The 12002-nt window shown below is 49.9% G+C and overlaps 1 protein-coding gene across 1 annotated transcript; it reads right to left on the bottom strand.

Annotated features, from left to right (window-relative positions):
• Positions 1–5596: 5596 nt before the first annotated feature.
• On the bottom strand, positions 5597–10134 carry TP53I11 (tumor protein p53 inducible protein 11; the record flags this gene model as incomplete). Its single annotated transcript, XM_080344538.1, has 6 exons — positions 5597–5730; positions 6900–7001; positions 7766–7862; positions 8305–8353; positions 8932–8990; positions 10006–10134. The coding sequence occupies 6 exons, from the start codon at positions 10132–10134 to the stop codon at positions 5597–5599; spliced, it is 570 nt and encodes a 189-aa protein (XP_080200664.1).
• Between the last annotated feature and the right edge of the window lie 1868 nt (positions 10135–12002).

Genomic DNA, 12002 nt, shown 5'->3' with positions numbered 1-12002 from the left:
TCTTTTTACAATTTTTATATGCTCAGATTACGGAGTGCTTTTGTTTTGGCTTAAATCAGCCCTTCTGAAACCTGTAACCACTGGCAAGGAAGGAGGAGGCAGAAGGCAGCAGTGAGGAGCTGAGCAGTAGCCTCATGGCCTGGCTTTGCAGCAGCAGATGTGCTTTTGGCTGCTACCTTGCACCACTGGGGCTGTGTCCCTTCAGCTCTCTCAGGGGCACTGCACAGGCTATGGGGATGGGAGGAAAGCAGCAGAAAGCCTGGGCCATGATAAAGATCCTGGCTAAATATCCAGGCCACAGAATCAGGACACTAAGGAACAGGAGTGAGGCATTAGAGCTTTTCCAACCTTTGTTTGAGAACAACAATTTGCTCATTAGCAGGACTGGGCAGGGGCAGGTGGAGCTGCAGCCACCGTATTCCAGCAACAGGAGACCAGGGCTGCTGAGCAGCCTCAGATGTTGAGTTAAACCTCATGGAAAGGTTTCCTGAACTATTTCCTTCTGGACCTGCTTTTAATGAGGCATTTTAGCGTTAAATTCTGGTCTGCTGTTTAATGAAGGAAAATAGTTTTGCTAGCCAAAACCCAGCAGTATTTGTAGCCGACAGCAGGTGCTACACTTAAGATAGGAAAAATCTGTTGCATCTTACTAGTCTTGCAGGGAATGGGCCAAGCAGAAGGCGAGCTGATCTGTTCTGCTTCTGCCTCAGGAGCTGATGTCAGTAATTGTTCTGGGGGAGCAATTCCCAGGGGAGAAACAAAACCATCAGCAGAGATGGTAATTTGGCTGGAGGTGAGCAAGAGAAGCTGAACTGCCTCCCCAAGGCTCTATTTTTTTTTTCCTTTCCTCTCCGTTTATTATTCAAAGGCCTGGCTATCTCAGATTAGAGCCTGGAAGGCAAATACCCAGATTTGTAACATGGTGTATGGTTGAAGAAAACAACAAACAACCCTTGAAGGCCTTTTCTGACACTGTCTGGTGCCAGAGCATCAGGTGTTAAATATACATGCCTCATGTAGGATCTCTGCAGGCTTACTTCTCTTTGTTTTTCCTATTCCTGTACTCATTGCTTTGTCTGTTTTTAGCTTTTTCACTTTCCTGCTCCCCTAATGGTTGTCCCTGTATCTTCAAAAAGATTTCTTATTCATCTGTTATTTTGGCCTTTGCAGTTGTTTCTTCTCTCTTACCTTGTCTGATCCCCCATTGCTTTTTTCTGGATGAAGACTTCAAAGCCTCTCTGCAGCTGGCTGGCATGCCCCTGGAAACACAGGTTGAACCCCCAGCAAAGGCCAGGCAGCACGTTTTAAACAAGAACAGGAAAGAGCTGTTATGTGCAAATCTGAGGCGACCTATGGAAGTTGGTAACATGCAGAAGGAATGCCCCACTGGAGAAATTTAAGGAACAGGCAAGCCCAGAAAGCAGACTCCTGCTGTGTGGCAAAGCATGTAAATTTGTTGGGTTTGTCCCTTGATCATGTGGCAGCCCCCTCTGTTGTATGGTAGCTTTCAGAACAGTAGGCAGGAGAAGCAACTGCATTTTAATATTTGTTTTTAAGAGCTCTGGTGAATATTTTGGGGTCCAGGGCTCAAGCTCGACTCACTGCTTGCTGGAGAGCTCAGGGCAGGCTGGGGACCAGTGGGAGCTGCTGTGCTGCTGTCTCTGCGGCAGCACTGCGACCACAGCCCAAGCACCTTGGATGGAAGGAGTAAAGAGCAGCCTGTGCCTGCAAGCCCACAGCCCCTCTCAGTGCCCCTGCCTCCCCGCTGTTATTTAATGCTCAAATGACTGTCACAAATGCCTGGGAAAAGGGCTGTGTGTGAAATAATGTTGGAAATCTATTTTAAAAACTGTAAATGTTCTTTTTATTAGATAGTGGAGCTAATTTATCCTGTATTCCCTACTGTAATGCTTTTTTATATTGAAAGGATTTTTTTTTTTTTTTGTAATATAAACAAGAACACAAGCCTGAAGTACTCTGCACGGTTTTTGTGTGCATTTCTTAAAAAAAAAAAAAAAGAAAAATAAAAGAAAGATATTGTGACAGTGAAGTGAAACAGCTTTAATTTTTCACTATTTGCTTGGTGTTAAGTACAGTCACTTTCTTACCAGAGGAGAAATAATAACTCAGGTACAGCAGCTAAAATGAGGTATAAACTGAAGTGTCCCATCCTCCCCCCTCCCCCTAAGTAAAAACCCTTGACCAGGAATGAGAGGCCAGCTTAGGACAGACAGAGCCTCTCCTTTGTCACCAGCTCCAGTTTGCCAGAGATCAGTTAGGCATAAATAAGGTGATGTAGGGAGTTATGAGAATGATGAGCCTTCTTCACCCTCCAAAGCGAGGGCTCTATGAATGCAAGGGTTTGGGTCCATCTCTGGCAGAGAAAGGGGGTCAGCCTTAGTCCCAGCCCATGCCTGCTCAGAGCACAACCCCCTGGGTAGCACAGCTCCCAACCCTGCACAACATTATACAAATGCAGGTAATTCATTGCAGTCTGCCTTGGGAGACGATGTCAGTCCAAGGCCTTTCTCACAATTTAACAGATAAAGGAAACTGAGGCCTGTGGAGATGGTATTTTTTTTCTCAGCAGATCAATAGCAGAGCCTGAAGTGATACCTCAGGCTTTTGATCCCAGACTACAAGCTCAACTGGCACCTGCAGCTGTGATGCCAGCAATTCTGTCCTTAGGGATGTAGTTCTGTATATATGTTTCACCATCCTCCTCCCTTTCCCTCCATTCACACCAGACTAAAGACACAAGCCACAGTTGGGTTCTGGCAGTGCTGCAGATGCTCTCTGGTCTCCATCCTCAAATCACTCTGAGAAACATCCTCCTAGACCTCACCTGCTACAAATTCACCTCCTCAAGGGGACCTGGCCAGGTTTTTCCTGTGGCACTTTGCTGATGTAGCTGTTGCCAGGCAGGGGCATCTATCTCTCCCATCTCTGTTGTAGAAGAGGTATAGAGCCCCAGTCCACTTACACTTTCTACATGGTCCATTTATTGCAAGACAGAGCAAGAAGCACAAAAATAAGACAACTTCTCATCTCTCCTCTTTTAGGACTAGGTACCAAGTAGCATGAAAACCTTTACAAGACCACACGCTCCAGGTATTGCCCTGTGTTGGAGCAGAAGACAGCAAATGGCAAAGCTAGAAGTGTCTCACTGTTGTTAAGTTTTACAGAAGCAGCTGCTAAGCCGGGAACCAGAGGAATCAGACCTCACATCATTTAAAGCTCCTTTGGAAAGCTGTAACTGCTTTCCCTGATTCAACCATCAACAAGTATTCAGAGAACTGCTCTCCCATAGTGCAGCAACTCATTTATCTCACCTGTTGGATGGCATTTTAAGGTACCCCAATGAGGCAGCCATCTACAGACCCAAGGTCTAGGACCTGCAGCTAACACAGATGGGAGGACAGCATTAAGACGACCCTCCATTTTCTCCTTCTGCAAGATTGCTTTTACTGTGGTCAGTTTTACTTGTCTTTCCTACAAATGCAATTTCCCGCCCCCCCCAAAACCAACAATCAGTCTGTGTATACATTCATGTGACCCCAAAACACAAAGAATCAAGCTTCACATACCTATACCAACAACTACTACCACTGCAGCTGCCCATGCATGCAGGTGGGCATGCAGGGTAAAAGCAAGAGCCACAGCGTGCCACACTCCGGCTCCCACACACAGCATCACTCTGTCTAACTTGTGATACTCTCCAGGCTGCACTTGATCATTTCCTGCCTCACAGGGAAAAGGTTTCCCTCCTGGAGCCCAACTCTTCCACCTGACCAGGAAGGCTCCTCTTAAACCTAAGTTTTAGTTGCTCAGGATCATATTTTGGACACGTTGAAAGCAGCTTGGCAGGTATGTGTTATTGGGAGGCTCCAGAATTTAGCATGCTGTTGGATGTTGCCTCTCCCTTTGATTTACTTCTTAGGAAAAAAAGTTAGTTGTAATATTTCCTGGTTCAACTATTTTCAATGTTCTTACCTGGCAGACATTTTGCATGGCCAAGAGGTACAATGCACACAGTGTGCCAAGCTTATGCAGCTGCTTCTAAATGCCAAAAGCACTAACACAACACACGGTAAGTACCCACTACCTTCTTCTAACTCCACTAAGATATTAAACAGCAACAGCTGTAGATCCCAGTCTCACCAGCGGCTTGAGGGCTGTTTGTTCCCACCAACATTTGTTTGCATAGGCAATTCTCTATGGGGATTTTGGGACATCAGCTCTATTCCAGGGAACACACTGATCCAGTCAAGAGCAGCACATGAGTAAGAAGTCCATATCCTGTACACAGACCTTAGTCCCACAGAGAACAAAAAAATGCCACCCCCAGCTGTGGACAGGGATAGTCCACAAGGAAAGCACTAGGAAGTAGGGCAGCCAATGCTGTTAAGCCCAGTAGGTGTTGGAGAGACTGGCCAGTGAGTATTAAAGCACACAGAATCCTTCTTTTACTGAATTAGAGTACAAAATAATGCCTTCATACACCTTCCTCCTTGCTTCATCCCAGTTAAGTATATTTAATGCAATGAACTGGTGCTCTCTTCTCAAAGTCAGAAGAGCTGTGATGCCTGACATCAGCAGAGCTGGAACACATGTCCCACAGCTGGGGCTCATCTCCAGAGGCTGTTCACTGACCCAAGCAGCTGTACCAATGCTCTCACTAGTGCTGACCACAGGAGCACTCCAGCCCCTGCTTAACTGAAGCACCAGACCCTACTTCACATCCACCACTGCTGCTACCACCAGAGAAGCTGCAACTATAGGAAGTGTTCTGGTGTGAAGGGACAGGACCCCAGTCCAGAAACTTCATGAAACATCCCAAGCACAGGGATGGCTTTGTGCTCAATGGGCTTTTTCCAACAGCTGCCTTTGCTTCCCACACATTCTAGTTTAAGTGGCTCCGCCCTTCCCAGTGTTGTCCCTGTGAAGGGATCAAGCAAGAGGTGTCCCTCATCTTTTGCTCTATCTCCTGCAAAACTACAAGCAGGGTTGCACCTCTGGCAGCGAGGAAAGAAGAGCTGTTTGCAAAGCGCTGAACTAGACCTGATGCAGTCCAGCTCCCAACTACCTGGGCAGTAAATGCTTGCTAAAAGGGGAACAGGCTGTACACAAGGGCACAGTCCACCAGGCAGGTGCAAGAGTTACCATGAGGAGTAGCTGAGTCCTTCAGCTGTTTCCTTACCACCCGGTCTCCTCAGGGATTTGGTTTCAATGTGCTAGTTGTATTTTGTGCTTTGTTCCAGTGGGTTCAGAGCCTGTAATCCCGTTGGCCAGTTTCCCCCAGGAAACTGGCTCTTTTCCCTGAGCCTGCCAGGCCCACACACCTCCCTGAGCCTTCCTCCCTCTGCTCCTTGCCTCCTCCAGAGGGGCTGGGGGACCTGCTGGATGCTGCTCCCCCACATTTCACCTGGCAATACCACCAGCACCGGGCTACACACTGATTCATGCCGGTAAGTGGAAAAGAAGGAAGTCACTTTAGAACAGAAAGGGACTAACAAAAAAAAAGTTATAATTATAATGCAAGATTACCGACACAAACCCCACCCTCCCACCCTTCCCATGACAAAAAGCCTAGGAATTAGACTTTCTTGGGACGGCGTCCAACTTGGTAATAATAATAAATGCTGATGAGGATGAAGAGGACTCGGCTGACCAGGAGGAGCACGGCACCTGTGGCTATCCGGCTGCTTTCAACCAGGGAGACAGTGGTAACTGGAGAAGAAGCAGGGAGACAAGGCAGAGGTTGGTGATGAAAAAACAAACGGAGACAAGTAGTACAAAGCTGTTTTCTACTGCCCTCTAACGCAGATTCCTAGGAAGACCAGCTGAGCCTTGCAAACACTGCAGGCCCACCAGGCTTACATGCACAGCAAAACTGCTCTTCACTAGCTTGACTGCACAGCCCTGAAGTTAGCCACAGGTGTACAGAGCCCTCACTCGCAGAAACCCTGCTTTAAAGGCAGCCCCATGTTCAAGTAGCTACAGCTTGAAATGGTCACTTGAGCAGATGTTGAGTTAATGTCATGCTCAGGTGTTAATTGTGGAAGCTGCATGTTCCTGAGTCTGCTTTGCAGTTTGACCACTTCAGTGCTGATAAACATTTTACAACTGTAGAAGCATCTACAAAATACATAGAGTCCACACACACACTACCTCTTTTTTGGCTGCCAACACACAGCCCATATCTAAACCAGCTACCTTATAATAGTTAGTGAGCTGCCAATATGCATACAAAATCCCCTTCATTGTTAAATATAGACAAGCTCCCTAGAAACAAGCTGAACTGTTATTCTCTGTTTTGGCAAGACTCAACATCCTCTATTTCATGTAGGCTGCCACAGTCTTTTCTTGTTGGCCCCACCTAGGCAGCCCACTCCAGGAGATGAGCTGTGCTGGTTATGAAGGCCAGGATACTTTTAGGAAGAAAAAACCAAATGGTCAGAGGAAGATGTTTCCTCTGCACCTGGGCACCCTTCCGTGAGCAGCCCAGGGAAGAAGCTGCTCCATAGAGAAAGAAAAGGGAGAAGAGCTGGCAGGGAAGATGCTCTAAGGGCCAGGTTAACTTTGCCAGTCCCACTGAGCAAAGGAGCTGCCTCCAGAAGCAGCACAGAGACGGCTGGGATCGATGGCTGCTGTGGTTGTGCCAGACAGGAGGCAGTGACAGCATCTTCCCATCAGCTGAGTCCACTATGACTCCCAGGGCCTCACCCCACAACCCCTTCAGCCTGGAGTTCACTCCATCAGCCCCAAGGGCGCTGCTCCAATTTCACCTTCAGTCTCACTGTTCATGCAGGTTGTTCTCCCCATCTCCCCTCTCCCTCCCTGCAGGGTGCATTCCCATCCTTTGCATTCTCCCGCCCCGGGTGGCTGCAGCCACTCACCCAGGAACTGCACGGCAAAGTAGCAAGCCTCCGTCAGCAGCGTCCAGCGGATAATGACTTTTTCAGCCGTGTAGAGCGCATTCCACATGATGAGCGCGATACCTGCGGGGGACAGCAGAGAGCAGCTGCCCGAGGGCCGGGGGATCACCGAGAAAGGGCAGCCCACCTGCCTGCCCCGGGTCACTCGCTTCGGGTTCCCCCGGCGGAGACGGCTCTGGGGCAGCTGCGCCCTCCCCGGCCGCTGCACTTCCCGCCTTGCCCGCACGGTGCTGCTGCAGGCCCGGGAACCCCGCCGAGGACCCCAAAAACACGCCCTGCAGCACCCGCCCGCCCTTTGGTGTGGGGCAGCACCCTCTGCAGCCTGCCGGCCCCGAAGAGGGACCTGGCAGGGCATCCAGGAGGTGCAGTCCCTGCAGCTGGGGAGCACCTGCAGAGCTAAACGAACCCTGCGTGTTTAATCCCTCCACTCATTTCCTTCTCAGGATCCGTCCTCCAGGCCCCCTCACCTTCTTGTCCTGTGCCCCACAGCTCCTGGGCCTCTTGCATGGGCCCTCCGGTGATACCACCCCCCAGCCCTTCTCCCACGAGGGGGCTCTGGCCCCAGCTGCAGCCCAGCCCCCCATCTATCATTCCCCTTTGCTGGGGCACTCGGGGGTACTCCCCCAGGTATGGAGTGTGCGCAGCTCCTACTAGGACAAAGCAGCAGTAGCTCAGCTTTTCAAAATACCCTTAAACAAACCATTTCTTTGCTAAGAGCAGATCGTCTGCTCTCCAGCTGCAGTTGTCCTGCTCCTGCCATTTTGGAGTCTTGTCCCCTTACTCTATGGGGCTGTGGTGCTCCCCAGGTAAACCAGCACAGCACTCACTGAGGAGGGCTCCTCCGTAGAGCCGGATGGGAGTCTTGCTGCTCACCGATTCCTCCTCGAAGACAGCGTCATAGAGCTGGTCAGGGAAAGCAAGGGCCTGGCAGAGGCAAGGGAGAGACTGAGCAGCCTGCACTGGCCAGGGTCATCAAAACATGCCTGCCTGGGCAGCAGCACTCCAACACCAAGCCTTTATGGGATTAGAGATACTGGCCAGGAAATTGGAAATTGAGGATGCACAAAAAATATCAGCATGTCAGCTACAGGCTTCGTGGCTGGTTTATATGGCCGAAGCTGCCACACCATGTGTGGTTTATGACCCTGCTGATGAAAACAGACTCCAGTGACGGGAACAAACCACCAAGGACACTGCTAGGAAAGCCCATTACTGAGACATGGTGAAGGCAAAGGCCTCACAACAAAAAGCAGCAGCATCTGCTGAAGCAGAGGAGGGGAATAATGCCAGGACTGAGAAGCGACACTGGGGGGACCCCTTTGGCTGTCATGAGCTGGTAGTGCCCAGGACCATATCCCTCACTTACCATGATGGCAACCCCAGAAAACATGATGGCGGAAACCAGCTGCCAGACCCTGAGTGAGAGGGAAGACAGAGCCCAGTGTGAGCACAGGAGCGATCCTACCACTCATGCTTCACAAAGCATGTTCCTGGCTGCCTGCTTAAGCATCAGCCTTCATCCTCCCCTCGGCACAACCCCAGCAGACACAAGCTTCCCGCGGGAGGACTTGCCTCCCACAGACCCCCCTGTAGCTCCAGCCCCAGCATGCAGACTGGCCTTGCTGGTGAGGTAGAGCCAAAATCCCCCACACCCAAGCAGAGGAGGGAAGTGACTCTGCCAGGAGGATGGCACAGAGCTGGAGGTCCCCACAAGATGCACCACCCTGTCACACATGAGACCAGGAGCTCCTCCAGCTCCATGCAGCCCCTGTGGTTCCCAGCACCTGCTGGGAGACAAGAGCTTAAGGGCCTCAGGCTGATTTATAGTGGAAGAAAGCAGAGCTCGTCTGGTCCCATGGCCCCCAAGAAGCCCCTGCAGGGAGCAGTGACACTGGTACAGCAGCAGAGCTGGTGTCAGCAGCCAGAGCTGTCAGGGATGCTATGGCCAAGGGCCCCTCAGACAACCCAGCTCCAAGGTGGTCCAGTATCTTACCTGAGCCCCAGCGGTTCCCGGACAGCAAACTTGATTTCATTTCCCAGTACTTGGCTAATCTGAAATTCAAATAAAAGGCGTAATGTGACTGGGCAGATCCTTCCCCAGCCTTTAGGCAGTATTTGCCAGTCCAAAACAGCATACCTAATCTCATGTGGGAGCTTATCTCTAAGAGGGCTGGAAGGAAGACAAGGACATGGGATTCATCTATGACCCCTTGGTCCCAACACCTACTGAAGACTGCCTGGATTTCCATCAGGAGCTGTAGCCTCTACTGCTCCTTGCTGGGATCAGCAACCTGCAGTGTGGGGCTGGGGCAGGGCCAGCATGAACTCCTGCCTCCTCTCACCTATGTACGTAGGGAACTGGCTCTTCCTCCCACACACCACCTGCACGTCCCATCCTGATGAAGCACAGGTAATGACTGAGCCCAGCAACAGGGCTCAGGTACTGAGGGAGCTTTTGGTTGCAGAGAGCTCTCAGAGGGCTCTGCTGCTCCCCACATGCAAGCAAGGAGCCAGGCAATGCCCTGCCAGCAAGTTCTCTAGGGAGCATCCCAGACAGGGCTCCTGTGGTTTTCAGCCTTTTTCTCCAGCTCTGGTACTCCACTGAAACACATTGTCTGTTTGCAATTCATGCATCTTCTGAGAGTCACCACTTAAATTGCTGTTCTAGTGTCCAGGCCACTGGCTGGTAGGCATTGGTTCTACCATGGTCCTACAGCACCAGCTCCAAGCTAGCTCATGGGTGTCTCGACAATGCAATTTCGGGAATGGAGTAAAGCAGCTTGAGGGCAGAGCTCACCCTATTACCACAAAAAAGCCATTTTTTGCAGCTCACATGAACCCAGCAGGCTGCATGGCCCATTGCTGCTCAAAGACAGCATTGTTTATACCACCATGGCCTTTGTGCCTCCCTTTACAGGAGCCCCATGGAGCTGTGAGCCCTGCTTTTGCCAAAGAGGCTGCAGAAGTTAGAAGCAAAAAAACCACCCCACACCGCATTGATTTGCCCAAGCAGAAGGTCTCTTTTCCATCATTACTGCACCCAGGCTTCCCATTCCGCTACCCTCACCTTTGAGCGATGGACCTCGCCGTCATCATCCTCCCCACCGACCCCCAGGATCTTGCGCGTCTTCAGCCGGCTCACCAGGTCGGTCTGGCTGTGCTTCTTCATCAGTGGTGGGGGTTGCTTCGCTGCCATGGTGGTGACCCTCCACCTCCCAGCCCTCAGCTGCGAGGCAGTGCAAGGGGGCGTGGGAAGCGGCTCTGCCGTCACATGAAATTTCACAAAGTTCAGGAAAAACAAAACGAAACAGCCAACACCACAAAATCTTCCTGTTAGGCCAGCAGGTGGCTCCTCATCCTCCCAGAGCAGGGAGTCCCAGCTACAGGAGGCTCATCTCAGGGTGATCCTGAGGTCACCAGGATCTGCCAGAAGGGGGAAAAAAAAATATACATATATACATACACATAATGTACATTGTACATATAAATAAATAAATATATATATCTCTCTCAGAGCAGTGTGGCTTTAGCATAGCTATAAATCCTTTTGAGCAACAAACTGTAGTTTGGCCTATCCCAGGCCGAGTAAAAGCCCAATGCTACCTCTTGGCTGCTTCTTAGATCAGGGGAATTAAATGCTTCCCAGACTAGAGGAACTGAAGTAATTAAGTGATGCTTAGTCTTCTGTCTTTCTCTATGCTGTATATCACACCCTTCACTTGCCATTTCAGGCCAAATACCACATAAGGCTCAGGTATTTGTGACCCACCCCGACATGCTGCAGCCCCCACATTGTGCTAGGACACACCAGCCCCCAAACAACAAGCCAGAGGCAAGACTTTGAGTATACATTACTTTCTGGGAAAGGGAAGATAATGGCAACTAGAAACTACCAATACTATCTGGTATAAAAACAGGACAAAGGTAACTGACAGAAGCTACAGTGGAAGAGAACTTCTGCCTTGGCATGGTGGTATACAGGTAGAGGTGTCAAGAGTCCCATGAAATCACTCTGTATCATCCTGCAATCACAAAATCATGGAAACCCTCAGTTCAGAAAGTTTTTTCTTCCAATTCATCTTCATTTCATCCTGGCTCAGCTGAACACAAAGACATTTTCCTGTTTGCCACTTCGCCCTCCCAGATGACCCACAGACAAATCCCCATAGGCACCAGGCACAGCTAATCCAGCCCAAGCAAGCATAAGGCTCAAGCAGTGATAGTCCTGTGCCCATGCCAAGCCTTCCCACAGCTGTCCCAGGAGGAGAGGATTTATGCTCTTGTCTAAAGACAAGAGCCTTCAGGGAGTAATGAAATGAGGTACCGGTTATTTTGGGATCAAGCACGCGAGTGTTGTCCCGCTGCCTTGCAAGGGATTTCCCTCTCGCAGGAAAACCCTTCCCTGTGGTTGTCCAGCCAAGAGCAGACAGTCACGTCTGCAAGCACCCAACCTAACTCTCTGTAAGGCAAAGCTAAGAGATCTCACTGGGACAGTGCAAAGACTGAATCCTGTGATCAAGTGTTTAACAAGATCCCTTCAGCAGACAAGCAAAATTATTTTCAGTGAGCCTGTTCAGCTACTCAGGGCTTTGCGGGTGCTTCTTTTGGACTGTAGGGGGGTTTGGTTGGCTGCATTTTTTCCCCTTATTCCACTGAATAACTAAGCCCAGGTTACTGGAAAAGCAGCACAGAGCCAGATGTAGCAGCCAGGGCCTGAAAATATCTCACAACAGGGACAATGGAAAACAACTACTCAGTAAGAAGATGGAAGCTGTACACTCATGCCTGCATTTGAGCACAAGGCAATAAAACTGAAGAAGTAGCTGCTACCAGAAAAGTTTGGAAGATTTATCATATCTGGAGTTTGCTAACCCAAGCTGTCACAATATTTTGTATGTACTCAAATCTAGATAATCTGCACAAAAATCCACCCCAAAGCCAGCGTGATGTGTCAAACAGAAAACCTTGAACTCTTTTTAATTTCTTTTACTACAGATCCTGCAGTCCTTTCCGCTCCTGGCAGGCACAGACCCACAAGGTTGGATACCAAGTGGTTTCCCCACC

Source organism: Nesoenas mayeri, assembly GCF_963082525.1.
Source record: "Nesoenas mayeri genome assembly, chromosome: 5".
Lineage (NCBI taxonomy): Eukaryota > Metazoa > Chordata > Aves > Columbiformes > Columbidae > Nesoenas > Nesoenas mayeri.
Note: the sequence above shows the minus strand (reverse complement) of the source record. Positions and strands in the feature narration are given on the sequence as shown.